Source organism: Rhinoderma darwinii, chromosome 6, assembly GCF_050947455.1.
Source record: "Rhinoderma darwinii isolate aRhiDar2 chromosome 6, aRhiDar2.hap1, whole genome shotgun sequence".
Lineage (NCBI taxonomy): Eukaryota > Metazoa > Chordata > Amphibia > Anura > Rhinodermatidae > Rhinoderma > Rhinoderma darwinii.
This window is the reverse complement of record NC_134692.1, coordinates 24,967,943-24,993,096: the sequence shown is the minus strand read 5'-3', so window position 1 is coordinate 24,993,096 and position 25,154 is coordinate 24,967,943. Positions and strand designations below refer to the sequence as shown.

Here is a 25,154-nt window from a genome sequence, read left to right as displayed (position 1 = left end):
TTCATAAGTTTTAGGGGCAGACAAATTATTGCACCACAATATAATAAAGGGTAGGGGACCTGTTCACTAAGAAATTGCCTGGAAGAAAAGAGGGGTCTTGTTTCAGGAGCCATTAATCTAGCTGAAGGAATGTTTCGCAGTTACGCTCTCAGGGGTCGGCAGAGCGTTATTTGCTTCTGCATATTTTATTATGTTCTCTGCCGGTAATAATTACAGATAAAGAAAAATAATATAGAGGTGATAATTGGCTTTTAAAATCAAACGGAAACCTGCCCATCTCAGTTTAGTTATCTCTTTTAAACTAGACTGTTACCACTGAGACTCCCAGTCCAATTTACATAAAAAATCATAATATATTTATAAAGAGACACTGTAGTATAAAAATATACACAAGCATTAACCAATTCAATATAGAATAAAAAGACCCATCCCACCACTGGCGAGCGACACGGCGGACCACTGGCCAGGAACCCGGCACCGACCGGACCACTGGCCAGGAACCCGGCACCGACCGGACCACTGGCCAGGAACCCGGCACCGACCGGACCACTGGCCAGGAACCCGGCACCGACCGGACCACTGGCCAGGAACCCGGCACCGACCGGACCACTGGCCAGGAACCCGGCACCGACCGGACCACTGGCCAGGAACCCGGCACCGACCGGACCACTGGCCAGGAACCCGGCACCGACCGGACCACTGGCCAGGAACCCGGCACCGACCGGACCACTGGCCAGGAACCCGGCACCGACCGGACCACTGGCCAGGAACCCGGCACCGACCGGACCACTGGCCAGGAACCCGGCACCGACCGGACCACTGGCCAGGAACCCGGCACCGACCGGACCACTGGCCAGGAACCCGGCACCGACCGGACCACTGGCCAGGAACCCGGCACCGACCGGACCACTGGCCAGGAACCCGGCACCGACCGGACCACTGGCCAGGAACCCGGCACCGACAGGACCACTGGCCAGGAACCCGGCACCGACCGGACCACTGGCCAGGAACCCGGCACCGACCGGACCACTGGCCAGGAACCCGGCACCGACCGGACCACTGGCCAGGAACCCGGCACCGACCAGTAAATTTAAGCCTCTGCGCTACTCCAGAATGACAATGTTCTTTTCTATATTGAAAACACCTACATTTAAAGACCTCATAAGCCTGGTGGGAAAATATAAATATGCCACAAAGAATGCCATCTGTAGACTGCATTAATAATTAGCAATTTCCAGAGCCGATATGGTGAAGAGAGCAAACATGTAAAGGACAAAGGGAGAATCTATGTATTATGAAAGATCTACAGTCTTTCTGGATAAACCATATATAATTTAAAGATTTCCACACAGAAGTCAGGTTTCATAACTCCAACATATGAATGCTCACTTCAAAATATTTACCCATTGATTGAACCAAAAAGAGATTTGCATTTCATTGGCGGGTCATATGTTTTGTTAACCAACCAATACATTCCATAAATCATGAATTAAAAAAAATAAGTGGGTTTTATTAACAAATGTTAGCTATATGCCGTTACAAGGAAAATCATATTACGTGTGGAAATAATAGTTTGAGAGATACGATTGGACTTCTGATACCCCCTGCCCAGTGTGGGCTTATTAAAACCGCTATGATTGAGCACAATTTATAAGAATTAAACCCATCAGCCCACATGGAATCTGAACAGTTCATGAGTTATGAGAGACAAGAAGCCTTATGCCTCCTGTGATGAAGTTTTCTGAGGGGGTCAATGAAGGGCTGCACAAACCCCAAGAACCACATAAACAATACCACCTGAATTTTGGTAGCACCACCTATTTTCTATTGAAATTTCTACTGCTGGGACACTGAAAAAATTACGTTTATTCTACAAAAAAAAAGTTATAAAGACTGAGGGGAATCTATATTATAGTCCTAGCCGGTCTGCTTAAACGATCCTTCGCTGACAAGGCTTGGAAAAAGCGATTATAATATCAAGATGTATAATAAGCTGCAGGTCTAAACCACAATCAGACGGCAAAGCGTTACACCAAAGCCGTAAAATTCCGATCTACTAAAATAAAAGTAATTAAAATAAAATAAAAACGTACAGGACTAAAGAATACTGTGGAAGATAAGTTACCATAGAAAAGTAGTCCTATATCCCAAGAGATCCCAGCAAATCCACCAGGGAGTTAACGGGGCACAGTACCTTGCAAAACATGCGACACATACAGTACATGTAGCTGCACGGACAAGACTTGTTGGTTCAGAGATCAAGGATCGTAGTCATTTTGAAGCCCTGGCCCATTCTCTAAAAAATAAACGGTTGTGGTATGTATAGAGATGTTCTATGTATGAAGAACATGGCCTGGAGTGAAGTCAACAGCAACGCAATGAACGGTCAATGGAGGTAATTAAACAGCCAATCAACTATGATCAATCCAGTAATATTAGAGGAAAAACCAGAGCCACACATGTGCAGACGTAGTCACTGACAATGCTGCCCGGTGAGACATCCGCCGTTATGGAGGGATTTGATCTGATTGGGTCGTCATATAAAAAGTTCCATATATATGAATCACGGTGTCAGAAGAGTTTCCAGTCAATGTCTTATGATGCCTGTAGTAATATAAACTTAACATCACTATTAAAACAAAACAAATACCAGTAAGTCATAGTATGGAGGACGCACGGTTCTCTTACCTATGATGCCGCTGTCTTTGCTCTCCAGCGTGGAGCTGGGGCTGCTGATGGTTCCACTGGGACTGGTTCTGTTTGGGGCAGTTTTACTGATGCAGCTGTTCAGCGTGGAGCAGGGACTGGCAGTGCTCGGGGAGGTCGTGCTGTTTGTCAGCGTTGAGCAGGGACTTATCCCGTGACTTGTCACTGTACACTGCAGAAAATCAACAACTAATTACCATGATGTATATACAGGACTTAGATGTGTTTTCTCCACTTGTCTCATTGCTTTATTAACACCAATTTATCACCTATGCTATTTTTGAGTCTTAATTTTTTCCATATCCAACTACAGAAGTGTGTATTGGCCCCTACGGACAACTTTAGCAGGAAGCGATTTCATAAAATCCCCATAAAAGTAGACGGTTTCTTTGTTATACCGGTTTGTGAGCCAATACAGCTGCCATTTAGGCCCCCACAGAGGTTGGCACACAACTGAATGACATATCGGCCTAAGTAAACCGTGATTTGAGATCAGGGAAGTTAATATGGCAAATTTAAACAAACGCACACAAAAAAAAGAATTTAATAGCCTAAAATTTGTAGGGGACTTTTTAATTAAAGGGGAAAACTTTAAAAGGGTTGTCTGCTTTGGACAATTGCTTATTTTTAGAAGGGTGTCCTGACAATTAGGCCCCCTTCACATCGCATTTGTGCCCTACGTTTATCGTGTATGTTGGGAAAGCTCCCGACATTTGCGATAAACCCGTTCATAGGGCTCCATTAGCCCGACGGAGTCCAAAATAGTGTCCTTCTGATCTCAGTCGGGCTGGTATATGTGTGGAATACCTTTGGATGAAATAGCAAAAAAACAGAGCGATTCTGCAAAAAGAATATATATATTTTTTTTATAACATGGGAGCCTATGGGTTACAGATGCCATTGTATAGCATCCACCACATGCATACGCTAAACATATACGTCGAGAAGCTCCCGACATCACTGTCCATATATGGTGAGGGGTTTCCCCAATGCAGAGCATCGGTAGCACTCTGTCCGCAAACTTCATTCAAACAAAGTCTATTCCAAAAATGTGTCATTCAAAAGTAATTTGAAGGTCATCCAAACGAATGAGCCTTGATCCCATAAGCCCTATTATCTATATCTAGGTATTGCATGATATATCCTGCTAGACGCTACTGTAAGGGTTCCGGTTTTCTTTTTCAAATCTTTCTACTGGATTAAATAAACCTTAGACTCGTACAAATGATTAATTGTGAAAAACGACAAGGCCTTCCGTAGTTCATTTACAATTCTAGCCTGTCTCCAATCTCTGCATTTGTTTCAGTCATGTCTTATAGACGTATCACATGTCATTCCTTGTAAAAAGATATTTGTTGATTCATTCCGGTCATCTATTTCCAAAGCCTAGAAGGAGACTTTAACCTGTCGAGTACTCCTTCTTTAGAAGGCTCTTCGTGACAAATCTTCCGGTGCGGACTAAAATGCAGCAATAGACCATGTGGTCCAGCATGCAGCTTAATAGCAATCAGCCTTATACTATGGTCCAGTCGGACAACAACTCATTACACTTGGGTCACTAGACCTAAAAAGAGCAGAGGCTCGCTTACCATAGTCTCATTCCTCTCATCCATAGATACTCGAGCAGAGTTTGGAATTCCTTCACCCAACAGGAATCCCAGTCTCGTCATGAGCTCCTGAGCAGCAGGAGAACAACCTGAGTTTTTATCCAGAGCTGCTTCTAGATGTAGAACACAAAAACAAAGTAACTTTGAGATCTTCTCAAGTAGTTTCAAATAGTAAATGTTCTTCAGTTGGGGAATTTATAATTTCATATTAATTTTAGTGGACAATAAACATCAATATCAAGCCATAAGGAAACCTAAGAAACTCTGGCATTGGAGAAGAATCAGTCAGCATTTTAATCATGATTTAAAGAGGCTCTGTCACCAGATTTTGCAGCCCCTATCTGCTATTGCAGCAGATAGGCGCTGCAATGTAGATTACAGTAACGTTTTTATTTTTAAAAAACGAGCATTTTTGGCCAAGTTATGACCATTTTTGTTTTTATGCAAATGAGGCTCGCAAAAGTCCAAGTGGGCGTGTTTAAAGTAAAAGTCCAAGTGGGCGTGTATTATGTGCGTACATCGGGGCGTTTTTACTACTTTTACTAGCTGGGCGTTCTGACGAGAAGTATCATCCACTTCTCTTCAGAACGCCCAGCTTCTGGCAGTGCAGATCTGTGACGTCACTCACAGGTCCTGCATCGTGTCGGCCACATCGGCACCAGAGGCTACAGTTGATTCTGCAGCGGCATCAGCAGGTAAGTAGCTACATCGACTTACCTGCAAACGCCGATGCTGCTGCAGAATCAACTGTAGCCTCTGGTGCCGATGTGTCCGACACAATGCAGGACCTGTGAGTGACGACACAGCGTGATCTCTCGAGAACACGCTGTCTGCACTGCCAGAAGCTGGGCGTTCTGAAGAGAAGTGGATGATACTTCTCGTCAGAACGCCCAGCTAGTAAAAGTAGTAAAAACGCCCCGATGTACGCACATAATACACGCCCACTTGGACTTTTGCGAGCCTCATTTGCATAAATACAAAAATGGTCATAACTTGGCCAAAAATGCTTGTTTTTTAAAAATAAAAACGTTACTGTAATCTACATTGCAGCGCCGATCTGCTGCAATAGCAGATAGGGGTTGCAAAATCTGGTGACAGAGCCTCTTTAAGGCTCTATAAAAGGGTTGTTACCTATAGGTGGCACTAGAGAGAAAGTCATCCAGAAGGGAAAAAACTATTTTGCATACTTTTCCCAGGGAGCATTGCCCTTAAGACTTCCTACCGGTTTAATCTCCGCAAGGAGAATCAGTACTATCCAAGAGTAACAAGTGATATCTAAGCTTTTTTACCTACTAAGGCCTCATGAACACTGTTTTTACTGTCCGCAATTACAGATCCAATGGCTATGAAAACACATCCATAGCCATGCGCAATTGCGGAAGCGCCCATAAACTTCTATGGGCGAGTCCGTGCTGCAATTGCAGACAAGAATAGTACATGTTCTATAATTTGCAGATCATTTCTACGGCCCGGACATACATCCGTAAACATAAGGGAAGGTATCTGTTGCTAATAGAAATTAAGGTCTGCAATTTCACCCATAATTACGGATGAAAATTTTGGTTGTGTGCATGGGACTTAAAGAGGCTCTGTCACCAGATTTTGCAACCCCTATCTGCTATTGCAGCAGATAGGCGCTGCAATGTAGATTACAGTAACGTTTTTATTTTTAAAAAACGAGCATTTTTGGCCAAGTTATGACCATTTTCGTATTTATGCAAATGAGGCTTGCAAAAGTACAACTGGGCGTGTTGAAAAGTAAAAGTACAACTGGGCGTGTATTATGTGCGTACATCGGGGCGTGTTTACTACTTTTACTAGCTGGGCGTTGTGTATAGAAGTGTCATCCACTTCTCTTCACAACGCCCAGCTTCTGGCAGTGCAGCCACAGCCGTGTTCTCCAGAGATCACGCTGTGACGTCACTCACAGGTCCTGCATCGTGTCGGCACCAGAGGCTGGCTACAGATGATTCTGCAGCAGCATCAGCGTTTGCAGGTAAGTCGATGTAGCTACTTACCTGCAAATGCTGATGCTGCTGCAGAATCAACTGTAGCCTCTGGTGCCGACCCGATGCAGGACCTGTGAGTGACGTCACAGATCTGCACTGCCAGAAGCTGGGCGTTCTGAAGGGAAGTGGATGATACTTCTCATCAGAACGGCCAGCTAGTAAAAGTAGTAAACACGCCCCGATGTACGCACATAATACACGCCCACTTGGACTTTTACTTTTCAACACGCCCAGTTGTACTTTTGCAAGCCTCATTTGCATAAATACGAAAATGGTCATAACTTGGCCAAAAATGCTCGTTTTTTAAAAATAAAAACGTTACTGTAATCTACATTGCAGCGCCGATCTGCTGCAATAGCAGATAGGGGTTGCAAAATCTGGTGACAGAGCCTCTTTAAGCAAGTAGAAGTCCTTCAAGAAAGCGTACACTTTCATCTACTGTAGGTATATTGCAGGAGATTCATTAGCGGATAGCATGGGGTCTGATGCGCATTCAAGAACTGGGGCAGACTTATTGTCAACCTTGTCCCGGCCTGCTCCCCATATATCCATTCAATAGCTGTATTCCAATTACGTCCGCCTCCCTGTCAGATCTGGTGATGCTGGCATAAACCCTGGCTTACAAGAGCAAATTAATTAACCCTCGAAACCAGGACTTCAAAGCAGCCACAAAGAAAGCGAGACGTCCCGGGCTTGTCACCAGCCATCATTTCATATTTATTATGCACAGATTAAAGCGTCCTGACAAGTTAGTTGAACTTTCTACTCTAGAAGTGTCTCAAGGAAAGAGAGAAAAGAGACAAAAGTAGCTTGGACCAGGTACCAGAAATATTCTCTGCTGAGAAAAAATGGGGGTAAAGTTAGGAGATTTATTATTATAATCGCATCAGAGTTAATGTCGCTTTGTCTAGATGTAAATGTTTCAGGGGGTTCTCAGAAATGGAGAGTTGTAAGATAAATTTGTGATCCTGAGGACAAACATTTTTCTGGACTTCCTGTCAAAAACCAAATCGGCTGATAACAGAGGACAACAGACTATGTTCAACTACACAGCAAGTGTCCCTTTAAGAGAGGATTCACAACACAAGTAGCTGTTTAGATGAGAGCGGTAGAAGATGAAAGACGGGATGATGTAAACCGCATAATTCATGTCCCAACTGAAGAGTAACAAGTAACAATAAACAAGAATAGACATTATATATAGAGAATGTCAGCAAGTCGTGTTTCCCCACACAGGAGGACTGATTAAATTGAAGTGCTTAAAAAGTAGATATGGGTGTCGGATATAAGGCTGGATAGTTGTCTCCCCAGCTGTGGCAAATTACAAAAAAAACACCCCATCACTACCTGCTGGCCACGTTATCGACAGATGGCCACTGACGTAATGATCCTACATAAGGAAGATTTTTAAAGACCGTCATGCACAATGTAAAATTGGCCAAAAACGAGCAAATCAAAAGTTAGAGCGATAGCTAAAGTGTGACAATGTTTTATTTTCCTATAAAAATTTGTCTTTCTATTCTGTTGCTGTGGTTATTCTTGCAAAAGTACCAGCAAGTAGTGCAAACTATTCATAACGGATTGTATAGCAGTCTACCATCAGTTTCTGAGATGACAATTTAAAGGGGTTTTGTAGGATTAGAAAAACATGGCCACTTTCATCCAAAAACAGCGCCACACCTGTCCACTGGTTGTGAGTGGTAATGCAGCTTAGCACCATTAACTTCAAAGGAGCGGAGCTGCAATACCAGAACCCATGGACAGGTGTGGTGCCGTTTATGGACATAGGCATCCATGTTTTTCAATCCTGTAGAACCCTTTTAAAAGTATTGTGCCAAGATCAACATTGATCACCTATCCACAGTGTAAATGTTAAATGTCTGATCCCTGGAGGCCCCACCAATCACTCGAACGGGGGTCCTGAGCACCACTGCAGTGAGGAGTATGAATGCAGCAGCGATTGAGCATGAGGAATGCCGCTCCATTCAAACGATTGCTGTACTCAGGCAACTTCCGTCTGCGCCACAGACGGTCAATGGATCGGCAGCACGCATGCTCGACCAACGCTCCATTCAAGCTCCTCACTTAGGTCGCGCTTGGGATCCCCATTCTAGTGACCAGAGAGAAGACATTTTTTTACCTGTCTTATGGATAGGTGGTAAACATCCATCTTCGCACAACAAATGTAAAAGGCGACAACCAATATGGCTGCCCCTCCTGTTGTTACTTTTGCAAAAATGGCAAAGTATATAACGTACTACGCAGAACATTAAACATGCTGGTTGTAGCTTTCCAGTACACTCAACACTGCATTTGATAATTTGCCTTCTAATATCATGCTAAAATAATAATAAAAAGTTATTGGATTGTTATAAACTATCATTAGGCCACACTAAGAGAGCAGTAAATCCGGACCCAATGAAACATTTAATGAAATTCCTGCAATTACAAATGTATATGCAATTGAATATTTCCCCCCAATCTCGCACAGGTCTTAATAATTCATTTTTTATAAATATAAATGATACCCCCCCCCCCCCCTTCCACTACTGCAAGATTTGCAGACATTTCTTTGCTTAAAAAAAAAAAAAAAAAAAAGGTCTATGGGAAATTAAAAAAATATATAAAATTGATGCCGTTTTATCTTCTCATAATCGCAACCATGAATATTAACCCTTGCTGCACCGCAGGCGGTCACACCACAGATTTCCCATGAGTCACTCCTCTACACAGCACAGATAGCAGCTGCCTCCAGAGGACAGGAAACCTGTTTAACCCCTCCCTGCTCTCGATGCCAACAGCTTGGAGGAAAGCAAGAATCTCCTTATTACTTCAGTTGCCAAGGTTAAGTTGTTAGGCAGTTCCCGGGCAATACCATTGAGCTGTGCCAAACTTTACTTGGAGTCTGATTCATATCAACTTAACCCATTCAAGGCCATGTTCTCCATGCCAATCAGCAGCGTGATGGTTAACCACCCAAATTAACCCGTTCCGAAAGGCTGGAAACATTTGCAGCAACAGCTGGTACAGACATTAAAGTCCATGCAAGGTTTAAGCGGCTAAATGTGTTAATACAACCGTAGCAAAATTCTTAATAGCAACAGGGTAACTTAATCCCTCATTGCATCTCCGCACGGACAGGAAAATCAAGTTTTTCTCACAGTTTACAATACATGGGGATTGCAGGTTGAGGTTTTGACGGAGCCAAATAAAACATGAATAATGTCTATTGAATAAAACAAAGAGCCATGTCTAACCTGCCAGCCTTCCCACCCTTCCATTGCTGCAATGCTCCACAAGGCAGAAGATAGGAGACGGCTGTCAAGTCTAATAAAGTTGCTGTCTAAAGTTGCCTGCGAGCATTTTCATTCATGGGAAAGTTTTTCCTTTGCGGAATTCCACTACAGAAAATTCTCCTTAACCCTAAATGTGCAAAGAGGCAGAATAAAAAGACGGGAGGACACTTACCATTCTGGTTGGAGTCCGGCAACTCTGAGACTTTTCTCAATGGCATTACAGCTGCATCTCCTGGCACTCGCGGACTCTCAACATACTTGGGCTTCCTCATTGGCCCTGCAATGAAAAAGGTTTGGGCATGTCTTATTCTTCCCAGATGGGTTGTGGGAGAGCTTCATGACGCGTCGCCTGAGTTCTCACAGTCAGATTACGCTCAAGGAAAGAAGAAAAAAAATCACTGCAGAAAAGGAAGCACCCTCACCATCCGCTGACAGCTCAAAGCCGTCTACAAGCTGCATCCAGAGCCATGCCTGGTATGTAAACGAGCCCAGGAAAATGACAAGCAATTACTTAGCCCTTCTAAAGGAGGTCCTGGACACATTCCAGAAAAGGGCAAATGTCCAAACACACCACTTAAAGGCTCTTAACTTTTTCAATCTTTTATCAGAGGGTGATGCGACTAAGTATCCGAGACAGAAATCGGTGGCCACTTGGTTGTTGATGTAAAGTGACAACTCCCACTAGGCTCATGACAGGAGTTGTAGTTTAAGCAGCTGCTACACATTTTACAAAAAGGCATGCGAAGGCTATGTTCACACAGAGTTTTTTGATGCGGAAACCTTGCCGCAAAACTCGTCAAAAACTGGCCGAAAATGCCTCCCATTGATTTCAATGGGAGGCGGAGGCGTCCTTTTCCCGCGAGCGGTAAATCCGTCTCGCGGGAGAAAGGGACATGCCCTATCTTCGGGCGTTTACGCCTCTGACCTCCCATTGACATCAATGGGAGGCAGAGAAAGCGTATTTCGTGGTGTAATATGGCGTGGCGAAAAACGCACCGAAAATCGGTGTGCAGGCAGAGGAAAGTCTGCCTCAAACTTCCAAACTGAATTTTGAGGCAGAAATTCCGCCTGCAAAAAACTCTGTGTGAAGTTGAACCCAGCCTAAAGTAACACAGAGGCTCATTCACAAGCTCCGCACACAATGGTATAGGCATCCAGTAACCCAGCAACCAAGTATTACCCATAAAGAGTAGGAGTGGATGGGTTGTTAGGGATTTACAATGGTAAATAACCCTGCTAGTAGTAAATCCCCAGAAGTAGTAGATTTGCAACATAACAACAGATATATATATATATATATACATACACACACACACACACACACACACACACACACACACACACACACACACACACCCCTCTTTACATAATACATCATGTATTTGTGATATACATTTATATTATTTTCCGTGGAATATGACAAATTTCACATAGACTATATAGACTGAAATCTGACCCAAATGTCCATACCTGTCGAGCCAGGTAGCACTTTGTAAAGGATTGCCAACTATTGACTGTTTTGAAAAACACCATGTTGCCTATAGCAACCAATAATAATAATAATCTTTATTTATATAGCGCCAACATATTACGCAGCACTTTACAATTTAGAGGGAACATGAAACAAACAATATCAGACATTACATAGTCAGGTCACATAGCCAATCACAAGTCAGCTTTCATTTCTTAAACTGCTCTGAAAAAATGAAAGCTGCTCTGTGATTGGTGGCTAACGGCAACAGGGCCTGTTTTTTCCTTTTCAACATTTTGGCTAAATGGGGCCCAACGAAGACATTATTAGTAGCACACACTATGTTGATGAACGTGGCATGGCGTTGTTCATCTAAGGCCCCGCCTACTTTTTTCTCTCACACGTTCATACGCATTGGAAAAAGTTGTGTTCAGACCAATTTCCGCCAAATATAGTAGTGAACCCGTTCACAATTGGAGCTTCCCTCTATGGATATTAGACGTGTGACCCCAGAGTGCAGCATAAAATCAAGGGAGCAAATTTTCCGTGGATCAGTTTTGGTGTGAATCCACATTAGAAAATCAAGCAATCTGAGCAACTTGGAACGAGGCCTAGCCGGGGTAGGTATTTCAACAACTGCCAACCTTGTGGGGTTTTCCAGCGCAAAGGTGTTGAATATACCGAGAAGGGTGTGATTGAGGAAAAACATACAACGAAAGGGGATCCTGTGGACGTGAACAACTCGCCAGCAAAAGAGTAGGATGTCAGGAATCGTTCTGATGAACAGGCAGTGCACAGCCAATCACATTGCAGCCAAATACAACACTGAAACGTTAACTAACGTGTCCGAATGCACAACTCGTTGCTCCTTAGTGGAAAAAAAAAAAAAGAGCGCAAAAATGTCATCACTGAGCAGCGCAAAAATTACGCCTGGTTCAGATGAATCCAGATTTGTTGCACCGTGTTGATGGTAGAGTCAGAGTTTGGCGCAAACAGCATAAACCGATGAACCCCTCCTGTCAGGCGTCAACAGTTCAGACTGGTGAATGTGCAGCAATGGTGCGGGGAATGTTTTCTGAGCACACCCTGGATTCTCAGATACCTGTGGACGGATATATGAACAGTAGGGTTTTCCTAAGCATTGTGGCCGACCAAGTTCATTCCTTCATGGCCAATATTTACCCTAATACAGAAGATATCCTGTCCGCATGCGCCAATTGCTGCAGTTCCCAAGGCCATATGAGGTCCAACACACTACTAGATGGGGGTCTCTATTAAAGTGGCCATTCAGTTGAAATCAAACATAAAATTTATTTAGCGCTACCGAAATGCAAGGCTAAACTGTAGCAGCTCCCACATTTGCCTTATTAAGTTAAGTTCTGAAGGGGCAAAACATCCTACTCACTCAAATGGAAAAAACACTTTTTATTGGATTTTAATTAAAAACAAAATGCCCTTAGAGCGATAATCTCATGTAAAACACATTTTTCAATTTCAAAATTTGTCAGTAATATGGTAAATAGTTCATCAAAAACAGGCAGCAATGCCTTATGAATCTGCAGCTGCACCAGTCGCTAATCACATGGTTAAAAAGTTTACTATACGTTGCTTTATGTGACTGTGTCGGAAGGAAAGGAATGTGGAACAATCACTGGAAGCAATTAAATGGAACACAAAAGATGTCTTCCTGTGCAGCACGGTAAAGCAAGTAATGCTGCCACCTACTGGTCAAGGAGAGAACTTGACAATATTCATAAAACAGGACAAACTATGGAAACACGAAATCCTAATATGATAGGGAAGTGCGGACAGCTCTTTATGTCCTTCATTCCTGATTGCCTTTTAACTCTTGTCCATTGGGGCAGACCTATGATTGGCGAGTCCAATTTTAGCTATGCTGCTCAAGTGAATTTATTGATGTCACCAATCCTCTTTAGAACTTAAAATCCCCATGCTTTATACTGCATCTCTGCTTGTTCAGATTGGGTGGAAGTCTGCTGTTACCCTACCTACATGCTCATTTAATCATGAGTTTAGATTTTCATTACAGCAAGGTTAAATTAATAAAGCAACTAAGCCACTAATGATAGAATATAACTATCACCGGTCTATATACTGGAAATCTTCCACAATATACACTTTCTGATATTACTAAACGTAGTACAGTAAATTGAATAGTAGTGGGATTCTCAGACATGAATATATGTGTATTCTTGAAGAAATGTCTAAACCTTAATGCACTACTACGGTATAATAAACAAATCTAAAAATATTACAAAAAATGTAATTTGACAAAAATCTGATTAATTGGGCAGTTTTATGCAGAAAAAAAAATAAATAAATGTGTGAATGTAGACCTGTCAAGCCCCTTTAACCTTTCCCTGAGCTCAGCTGAGCGCCAAGTCAGCTCTGAAGACCTGAGACAGCCTGGTTGCTAGGGACTCTCCACCTAACAACCTCAAAAGTAAAAGGCTGTATAGCTGTTCTCCAAGCTGGATAGGCACCGTGCTGATGGCAGAAAAAGGGAGAAACCCCCCGGCAGCCAATGCCATACTGCGTTACCATCCATGCATTTCTAGAATATTAAAAAAACACAACCACAAAAAGTTGCATTCTTGAAAACAGACAGTTTAATTGAGACCTATGTGAACGAGGCTTTGCCATTTCATGGCCAGTGAAAAAGTTCTTGAACTTTACATCATAGCAAGTGCAAATACAAATGAGCGCGCCCCACCACCTCGCACATAAATATTGGACATTTATCTAGGACCACAGAAGTTTAACCCCCGCTGAACTCCCTCCCCCCCCCAGTAACGCTGCCCTAGGCAAGAGCCCTATCTGTTACTCTGAAATCTACTGCCCATACCACGAAGAACAATGATACATTTCTTCAAACTGTAAAATGCCAACGTGGCAACACAATTCAGGATTACTTTTATTGACTTGCTCACGTGGTTCCCTTTTCTGAATGTTTGAGAACAAAACAGCCATTTAATTGCCCCACTTGTTAATATTTGCAGTTGCTCAGGCTCGAGTATCCGACACCTGCTCCTGCCTGTTAAACACACCAGAGACCACAGAAGAGGTGGCAGAGAGGCTCTCAAGATGGTGCTTTGTGTAACCTAAATAGATTACTTATTTACTCCCATCAATCGTTCAGCCCCTAAAGGGAAAAATTCCACTTTACACACATTGTCGAACTGAACTGTGAGCTCATTATTTATAGTAAAAATCTACCCGATTCTATTACGATAAAATAAAGAATTGTTCAATCTAAACTAGATTAAAACCCAAAAATAACAACAGCTGTGGTCTACAGGAGCCAAATCATCAAGAATGGTTTTTTTTGGCACTAAAAGTCCCAGCATACCCTCCACTAAATACTCACAGTGCAGATTTTGCATGCATTTTATAAGCCAAAACCAGAATTGGATCTACGAGAGGAGACAATTTAAGGCCTTTTTATATATTTTTTCTATTAAGGTTGCATTCCCGTTTAGCCTGAATACTACATGCAAAATCTGCAGCAAATCTGTACTGTGTGAACAAGACGTAAAGGAGTTGTCCCCTCTGCTCTGTCGGTCACCACCGAGCCAGCATAAGAGCAGAGATCAATGACCACTTGGTCGGCAGCATTCCCTGGCTGCTTGTTGTCCGCCTCTGCCCAAAAGCTATAATGGAGCAGAGACAAGTTTGCACATAGCATTATAGATATGCAGCAATGGAAAAGCGGATGGTTGTCCATATCTTTGCACGTGTCAGTTAAGCATACCTCCCGAACGTCCCGGATTCAACGCGACAGACTCATAAACTGGCCGATGTACCGCTGTCCTGGGCAGCCGGTGGTATTTCCCAGTATCAACTGAATCTGCAGCCTCAGGATGTAGAGAAAGTTGAATCCAATGCTGAAGGAAGGAGCAGTCAGTTCCCTGCTCCATCATTCACTATGTAAAGTGCCTGTGAGCCGCTTGGCACAGACAGGCACGACGCAGTGACATCATCGCGCCTGTCTGCACCGATCCACTCACAGTAGAGAGCAGAGAAATCTCCTCCACTCATCGTGGGAACGGTGATAGACAAGTATTTATTTATTTTTTTATTAGGCACTATGGGGCATTATACTGTATGGGGCAGCTGTGGGGGGGGGGGGCATTATACTGTATGGGGACATTATACTGTATGGGCCATTATTCTGTACAGGGCAGCTGTGGGGACATTATACTGTATGGGGGAAGCTTTTGGGGCATTATGCTCTATGGGGGCATCTGTGTCGGCATTATACTGTATGTGGGGATCTGTATTGGTTTATACTGTGGGGGCAGCTATGCGGGTATTATAATGCGTGCGGGCTGCTATTTGGCATTATACTGTGTGGGGGGCATTATGGGAGAATGATACTGCGTGGGCTGAACCGGGTGTATATGGGCGGGGATTGGGCAGGGTTAGAGGCTTTGCCTAACGGGGAAAAATTTGCTACGCCTGCCGCATCTGTTGTCCCGCTTTGCGATATTTGAAAGTCGGGAGGTATGCAATTAGGCTACATTCACATAGCATTTTCACTAAGGCTGGGTTCACACAACCTATTTTCAGGCGTAAACGAGGCGTATTATGCCTCGATTTACGCCTGAAAATAGGGCTACAATACGTCGGCAAACATCTGCCCATTCATTTGAATGGGTTTGCCGACGTACTGTGCCGACGACCTGTAATTTACGCGTCGTCGTTTGACAGCTGTCAAACGACGACGCGTAAAAATACAGCCTCGGCAAAGAAGTGCAGGACACTTATATACATTATATGCAGGACACTTATATACATTATATGCAGGACACATATACATTATATGCAGGGCACTTATATACATTATATGCAGGACACTTCTATACATTATATGCAGGACACTTCTTTGCAACGTAATTTGAGCCGTTCTTCATTGAACTCAATAAAGAGCAGCTCAAGATTTACGAGCGTCACAGACGCCTCGCATAATACGAGGAGGAGCATTTACGTGTGAAACGAGGCAGCTTTTTTCTCTTGAAAACAGTCTGTCTTTTCACGCGTAAATGCCTGCTATCGTGTGCACATACCCTTAACGTTGTGCGTAGGAGTCCAAAAATCTCGTGGAATTTTCGATGATCGTGTCCACAAAGCCCCATTCCAGGGGCTGGGCGTATGTTATAATGCTGAGTAATGCACCTTACATGATTGGTTAAGGTGAGTGGGGGAAGGAAATTGACAACTGCTCCAAGCGCATTTCTTGCTCAGAAAGGTGTTGTCACTTTTCCAGGTCACCAACTAAAAATAATATCTTTGTTCTAACAGCACTAACTACTATAATTCTGTCTGGAATTGGTCTTGGACCTTTAGGGTGGGCTAGAGAGTGACTCCAGCTATATAGTGCCAAGTTTCAGAAGGTGAAGTTTTTGTTGGTCCAAAAGACGTCAGACATCATTTTATTGGAGTACGACTGTTGCGAGACAAAATTGTACCATGTAAAAGTTGAAACCTAACGCCAGTCGCCAGGAGACCGGATTCTCACACAAAAAGGGAACAAAAATGTCTGTCCTGGCCAAAAAGAGCTTAAATACGTTATGGTCAACAAATAAAGATACGGAGCTTTATCTGGTGCACATAACACAGCGCAGCGAAGAAACAATAAGAAAACAAATCTTAAGCAACAGCTCAAAACATCTTCGTCAAAGACTTGAACAATAATAGCTGGATCCTCAACCAGATTACAACCTAAATATAAGTCTATGGGTCGTCCTCTTTTGTCAACTTGTTAAAATATCCATTCAGCAACATCCTAAGTAATATATCGGTTTCTGAGAAAGTTGGGTGGCAGACAATACATCTCCCATAATATAGTCCCCACATATTTCCTGAATCAGAGTGGTCAGTACTGGTAAAGCAAGAAGATTGCAGCCATTTAAATGCTGCTCAATTTTCCCAGAAACGGAGGTAAATATAATAAATATTTGAGAAAGTTGTTCCACAAGGGAAAATTGTACTGGTCAAAAGTTATATAAGGTCTCATGCACACGATCGTAAAAAAAAACTCCATAATTGCGGACCGCAATACGGTCCGCAATTACGGACCCGCCCGGTTCTATTGGCCGCTGACTCCTTTCCCTATCGCTACGGAAGGGTGTCCGTGCCGTAGAACCGTGCCAAAAATTATGGAGAATGTCCTACTTTACGATTTTTACAGGCTGTGCCCCCATACTTTGTATGGGAGAACGGCACGAAAACGCGGCAGTCGGCCATGCTCACAATCGCGGGCTGTGATTACGGGCACGGCTGTGTGCATGAGGCCTCAATAAGTAGATTTAGCAGTAATGCATATTTATTATTTAGCGGCTTAGGTTACATTGGTGTTCGCAGTGTGCTGTCGCCATTTTTTTGTGTGCTATATAAATTTGCAGTCACAGGCGTTCTTGCACTTGTCTACACGTTTTGTTTCATTTTGTTGGAATGTGCTGTTCAAACTTGTGTTTATGTGATTCATATATGTGGGGTTAGTGACTGCCTCCATTTTTTGTTCTTGCACTCCTCCCATTCTGCCCTCTGTGATTTTAATTAGTTTAATGCTGGTTCCTACCATCCCCCAGATATATGTAGGCTTAGGCTTCATGCACACGATGTAATTAGCAGCGACCCGTGCTCCCATTATAAAGTATAGGAGCACGGTCCGTAAAGTAAAAAAATAGGACATGTCCTATTTTTTTGGGCATGTTTCTATGGCACGGACACCCTCCCATAGATATACGGGAAGGTGTCAGTCAGCCATAGAAATGAATGGGCCCATAATTACGGGCGATTTTACGGTCGTGTGCATGGGGCCTTAGTCACAGTTCTGGGTGTATGTGCCGAGTAGGTCCCCACCTATGGAGAACGCCTTGACGTGGCAGGTGGGCAAACACAATATGATCAAAATGTGCACTAAGAACCTTGTAAGTAGATTTAGCAGCAATGCAAATTTCTTTATATTTAGCGGTTTAGGTAACATTAGTGTTCACAGTGTGCGGTCACCATTTTCTTGTGTGCTGTACGTATGTATGTATATAAGATGGCTGCCACAAGATGGCAGAATTGCTGGCTCTTACAGAACCCTACATACAGCATGTTTACACTGCAAATCCCTCATATTAAGGAACACATATAACCTGTTGAAACATAGTACACTTTATATATTAAAAAAATAAGAATGAATAAATAAAAAATAAATACTCCTGTTAATAGCAAAAAGTTTCAGACAGGCCAAATATACCAGTGTTTAACAGTCTGTATTCTGCACGTAACCCCTGGAACCCCCATGGTTGTACTGAACCAAACTTGCATCCCCGTAGATCCCTATGGTGCCGCTGAATAACGCCTAAGGCCTAATTATTTTGCACAATGCAATAATTGTATAAATTATACTTGTTTTCCAGCTTATCTGGTTATAAAACACTTATGTGAATAAGTGAACAATTGTTTTTCTTTTTAATTGATAATTGTTGTCAAACATTAAAATATCGGACAAAAATCATGCCTTCAGACCGGCCCGATCGCTGCATGCAAAAAGTTTCATTTCAGGCCAGTGTTATAAAACAATCATTCCCAACTTATGGAAGAATTGTGTAATATTAATGACATAATAACTGGAATGGATATGGAGACAGATATTTTGGATTTCTGACCTACAAAATACAAAGAACATATTACAGAATATCAGACTATTTTTCTTGTAATCCAGCTAGGGACAGAAAGAGCCTTTGGATTAGGACTAAATATAGGGCTGTCAACAGCTGAACCCCAACAGACAACACAAGTTAAATACTGGACACGAAGGATAAAAAAATACACATTGTCTTTTATTAGACTGCCGCCTGCTTCAAAGGACAAAGTATGTGTAATCTTACCTCTGGTCAGTCACTTTAAAGCTCAGGACATCAGTATAGGGTGCTGGGCCGCTGCCGGTTTGTGGCTGACACAGCAGGACAAGTCATTCTCCATGCCAGCTGACCAAACACAGAGGGGCGGCAGGGTTGAGCGGGGTAAACACTGCTGACCGCAGCTCTCCGGGTACAAACGTGTGCAGCAAACACACACTGTACCTTGTGCGGAGTTATCACATCAAAGGGATCAGTGTCTGTCATGTAGGTGACGTTCTCACTGCCCTGCTTGATCGGAATGTGCTGCGACTGTCAATACTTTTATAGGATTCTGACTTTATCTAACACTTGGCTAAAGGCTACTCAGAGGGAGTATTCACATGAGCCGATTCTGTGGCTTTTTTTGCCCTAATTATCAAAAAATTGCTGCATACGGAATACTTGACAGAAAAAAATCGTCATGGCATGCTCCAACACATGGCGTATTACGGAAGTATTCTCCTCTAGAAGCATTGCTTCTACTTAAGAATACAGCCTGTCATAGGGGAATCATACGGTGGCACATGGAGTACTCATGGGTTTGTAATATGGACACTGTACAGGCTACACGCACACTGCGCAGCCTGCATCACATTCTTAAAACCACCAGTTGGAGTAAAGCTCTGTTCACACTGCACAGCCTGTTGGCAGATCTGTCACATTGGAGTGCAATAGTAGCACAGGTTGCAGTGCTATTGCCATTAAAACAATTGACACCATGGCGGAACCTCGACGAATCCCATTGTAAAGTCTATGGGGGTCTGTCGGGAGCGGTTAGGATTTGTCATATGAAAGATGCAGATGTGAACAGAACCTGCAGTACCCAGCAGCGGAAACCACAGCGACCACCTGTTATCTCCAGGGGAAGCTGCAGGTGACCCCACATCTTCCCTACTGAAACCACTGCAGGAGAAATGTGGCATTACAGAGTAATACATAGGTCACGTCGATTGTTTTAGAGGAGCCATTCTTTGCAGCTAATAGAAAGACGTCCTAAGCAGGGGTCCTCCCTCTACGACATGAATATGCCCCAATAGCACAAAAGGACAGAGTCTGCCAATGATGCATTTTCCCCCTCTTTTAACCACACGCAAAACAAGTTTTTGATTTCACTAGGCATACTAGACAAATTCATATTTCTTACACCACCTTATAGTTGGTGTAAATGTACAAAAGTGCGACAAAAAAAAAAAAAAAAAGGTGCACGTTTAAGACTACTCTTAGGCTCTGTTCACATCTGTGTTAGAGGCTCCGTCGCATATTTTGTCATATAGTATTTGCCAGAAAAACATTGCACAGCATGCAGTTCTATTTTTTTTTTCCCATCAAACCAACAGACACCGTGATGGAACCCTTAGTCAGTGCGGTCCATTGGATGCTGTTGGTGTCTGGACCGTAGACTGCCATTCACAACGCAGATGTGGACAGAGCCTTCGTTATGTCCTTGCATTTGACACAGTCAAGGTTTCAGCAATTTGACAGGATATTTCAAAGATTTTATTGTTTTATGTGCAATTTTTTTGGTTATTCAAAAAAAACAAATACATTTTGATGGTATTATTTGAAGTCCACCACCTGGATAAAAATGTTATTATACAGTTCTCCGTAATATTTATGGAACAAAAAAGGGGCAGATCCGGAGTATGTGTATGTATATGTATATGTATATGTATATGTATATGTATAAGTATAAGTATAAGTATATATATATATATATATCTTTTACTATATTTTCATTAAGAACAATTTTAGAACAATAGACATATGCACGTGGTGATTTCATATGCCAAATATTCATGCATTTTTTCATATGATACTTATGATATGCATTCAACAAAATTGGGACAGCAAATTGTCCACCTCTGTGAAGGTTATTAATCCATATTATTCTTTTTCTTTCGGAGAGGTTCCACCAACAAGTGGAAAAAAGAAAAGTATTATGTCTATTGTTCTTAATGAAAATATAGTAAAAGTTATAATATATATATATATATATATATATATATATATATATATATATATATATACATACATACATACATATACACATACACACATACACACACCCACACACCCACACACACTCCGGATCTGCCCCTTTTTTATTCTAAAAAACAGCAACCAGAATAAAGTACATTTCTCCCATAGCGCTCCTTCACCAGGAATGCCCGCTTTTACTGAAGCACGCCACTATCGCAGATCTGATTGTTCTGCCAATTGTGAGACACATGGAAAATATGCATACATCAATATAGTTTGCCTGTATTTTTAAGATGGAAAGTATGTATGAAGCGTTCTCTCCAAAAACATATTGGCAGGTTACTAAGCTTCCCATCAAACTCGTATGTATTGTGGAGCGTGAGTGTACCCCTGTGAATATTATAAGGAAAAGGGACAGAGGCAAATGAGTACATTCTCTTAGTGCAGCAAAATAAGTTCGCTCTATATACACACACAAAGATAATAAAAATGGTTCTTTTTTGTAGTGGTTTACTATTGTAGCCAAATTTATATAACATTGCTGTCAACATATTCTGCAGAACTGCCCTGGTAATGCACTTACATCGGTTCCCATCATCACTGAGGTACACAAGCCAACTAGCGTACCTGAAAATTCACACACCTGTCAAAAACCAAAATTACCAGAACATGCTCGGTACAGACACTGAATAAGCATGGCATGCTGGGAGATTTTATCTCTGAAGCCTGCGGAATTGTTAATGAAGATCTTGACTCTAAGGCCTCATGCACACGACTGTTTTTGCGTCCACAATCCATCCGCAAAAATGTGGATGAATTGCGAACCCCTTCATTTTTAAGGGCCATGCAAACGACCATGGTTTCCACGGTCCAGGCTCCTTGAAATCAATGTGTGCATGGTCCTTGAATTGCGGACGGCCCACAGATGGCACTCTGCGGTCGTCCGTGCCATTATCACGGGCCGTGTGCATGAGGCTTAATATTGGCTGTAACGGCACAGTACAAGAGAAGTAATGCAATGTGTTTACTAAATTACTCAACTTTTTATGTAGATTAAAGGGGTTTTCCAAGATCGGCAAAAATGTGGCAAAGAGTGGGAAATGCAATATAACAATAAAAAGACCCTGCCAAATCCCACAGCAGCCCAGCACAGCCATTCTAGTGCTCACCTCCGCTCCTTCTTTACAGTGCTGCAGCAATTCTGTGACCGTATACCCATGTGATCGCTGCAGCCAATCACTGGCCACAGTGGTATACGGTACGAGACAGTTGAAACCGGGGAAAGAAAAAAAAAGAAAAAAAACTAACTACGCAAGATGTTGGTTATCTGCACTGAATTATTTTTTTTTCCAGAGTAATTGCCCAGCTCTAATAAACATACACATATATATATATATATATATATATATATATATATAACATCATGCAGCAGTAATGAGCAATGTAGCTGTGAATCCAGCACTGGCGTGAGATATAACACTTACCAGTAAACTGGGAGAAAAGGAGTTATTACAAAGTTTCTTATATTCGCTTACCCTATTGATTTATGTAAAAGTTTGTTGAAAAGTTAGTGACCATTTAAGGCTCACGGTCTCCAAAAGAACAACCCAATAAGATTACCAGGTTTCCCACTTTGTGAACATTTTCAACTAAACGACAATAGTTCAGCATATGTTTTGTTTTGTTTTTTCAAACCAGGAAAATCATTAACTCTGATTGTAGCCTGCGGACTGACTGTATTAAACACAAACAATATCATTTAACTGCAGAGGCAAAACATTAACAGAATTCCGCAGATGAGAAACAGACCAGGAAAAAGAAACTTGCTATAAATACAAATAAACAAAAGGTAAATCTATCCGCCCATCATATCCATTCACAGATTTGGCTGTGTCCATCCAAAACAAACAATAACGTCATGTTCTCCTTTCCCAGCCCTTCCTCCAATGTTATACAGGAACAGGTCAAAGTCCACTCAGGGGAAGAAAAAAAACACAGATAGCGTGCTCCCTTTTGGACCAATTATCTCACAGCAGCCATCATAAAGGTCTAATCAGCGAAAAATCAGCTTTACATCAAAGCTAAAGTCTTTATTACAACAGTCATTAAGGGTAATAAATCCCATTAGCAAATAGTCTTATGAAGCAAGCCAAATACACCTACAGAGCTGCTGCCTGCAATATAAACATGTCACCTATGGAAATCCTGCTTTGAAGAACTATTCTCATATTCTCCCCGATAGTGTGTCCACACGTAGCGTAAACTCTACGGATTTTCCACAACCGATTTCATAGCGGAAAATTTGCAGCGTATTACAGTAGCAGAAGAGTGGATCATATTTGGAAAAATCTCATCTACACACTGCGGAAAAAATAAATAAAAAAATCAGCCCAAAAAATATTCATAGATTGACCTGCGGTGCGTAGTATGTCAATTTATGTTTCAGAATCATCGCTGCTTTTCTTTTGCAGGTTTTCCCCATTGAATTCAATGGAAGGTAAAACCTGCAACAAAGAACAAATGTTGCGATTTTTGCAACGGGAAAAACTGCGATTCCGCTGCAAAAAAAGCCAGGCCGTTGTCATAGCTTCACTTTCTTCTGTTCTCCGTCCAGGCTGGCCTCCAGGGGGCCAGCCTGGTTGAGAACATAGGAAAGTGTCGCTATGACAACTGAGAACGGGGTAAGCATAAAATATTTTTTATTTTTTACCCACTGTTTTTTGCAGCGGTAATTCCACCCCAAAAACGACAACACAATTTGGTGCGCTCTTTTCGGGCAGAATTCCCTGCGGGTTCCAGGACGGATACGTTGTGTACTTTTACACTGTGTGAACACGGTCATAAGCGCCATTTTAGAAAATGATTAACTAAAAGTATTTTTTCTGATTTGCAAATCTTATTGGGGTATCTCACTGATGCGAGATAAACCAAAATTGTGAAGATGGAGCAACCGTAGCAAAAGCAAAAACATAAAATGGATTGTGTGATTTCAGTAGCGTCCATCCTTGCGGCTAAAAGTAGAAAAAACAAAAACCTGGTCAACCACTGCTAGTGTCCTGCACAGGTAAATGTGTACCTTTATAGGGAAATAACAAGAATTTTTTATCTTTATATTCCAAAGAGGATACAAAAATACTTTGAGGTGGAAAAACAAATATTTAAAAAAACCTCCAACCCAAAAAAGGAAAAAAAAAAAAAATTGTCTATAAATCGAGTAAAATAAAAAAAAGCATTGTAAAAACAAACAAACTGTTCCATTACTATCTAAATCTTAAAGAGACTTGTTCCATTACGGCCTCAACCTTAAGACAGTTGCTACTTCAGAGACCTGGGACTTGATGCAAAACATTTAAAGTCCAAAAATCCTCCTATAGCCATAATAATACAACTAACAGCTGAGGATCCCAATCCCCAAAGGCAAATTTACACGTAATTTAAATCTAAAACAATCCCCTCATACCAGAAACCTTCAAGTACATTAAACGTGTTTTCTAAACTCAACAAGTGACTCGGAGAAGTAATACAAACCTCCAGTGCTGATTAACTGCCTAAGAATTTCAGTTTCACGTGGACACATTTTTTCTGTTTCCACTAAAAACAAACTGAAACGAAGTTTTTACCTCTCTCCACTTTGAGATTCCACAAAAACATCCAGAAAAAAGTTGTGATGTAGCATCCAGATTTTTATGTAAAATCCTCATATCTATTCACAACATGACGTAACAATTTCTTAGAAAATTTACAAAAACCGATCAACAAGTATTGTACCGTAAACTTGTGCGGAATCCACACCAAACATCCATGACAAATCCACAATGTCTGAATTTACCGTTACAGTCTCCAAACATTTTTTCATCCTACATCTAAAATTAGCCAACTCAGACATTTATGGCATATCCATAATATCTCTGAAACCCGCAACTATCTCCAGAGCGAGGGCTATTTTTGTAACTCCCATAGAAACAAATGGACAGAGCTGGACACATGGGCAGCCACCTCTCCATTCATTCAATGCCTGGGTGCCATGGCTGCCTCACCAGAGCTGGGACCCGCATTATATGGATATGTTCTAAATGTCAGAGTTGGTAATAGCCCAAGGGGTTTACTGAAAACAAAGCTCATTCATGAATAATGAAAAGTTCAAAAACTTTCAAAGGCCACATGCACAC

General features: G+C 42.1%; 1 protein-coding gene across 3 annotated transcripts in view; it reads right to left on the bottom strand.

The window, feature by feature from the left end:
- TANC1 (tetratricopeptide repeat, ankyrin repeat and coiled-coil containing 1) overlaps positions 1-25,154 on the bottom strand; it is a 181,737-nt gene that overhangs the window by 69,601 nt on the left and 86,982 nt on the right. For all 3 annotated transcript variants that reach the window (XM_075829316.1, XM_075829314.1, XM_075829317.1), the window contains exons 4-6: positions 9,791-9,895; positions 4,296-4,426; positions 2,689-2,878 (exon numbers count right to left, since the gene is read on the bottom strand). In XM_075829316.1, coding sequence (XP_075685431.1) covers positions 2,689-2,878; positions 4,296-4,426; positions 9,791-9,895 — 426 coding nt within the window. The remainder of the gene's footprint in view (positions 1-2,688; positions 2,879-4,295; positions 4,427-9,790; positions 9,896-25,154) is intronic.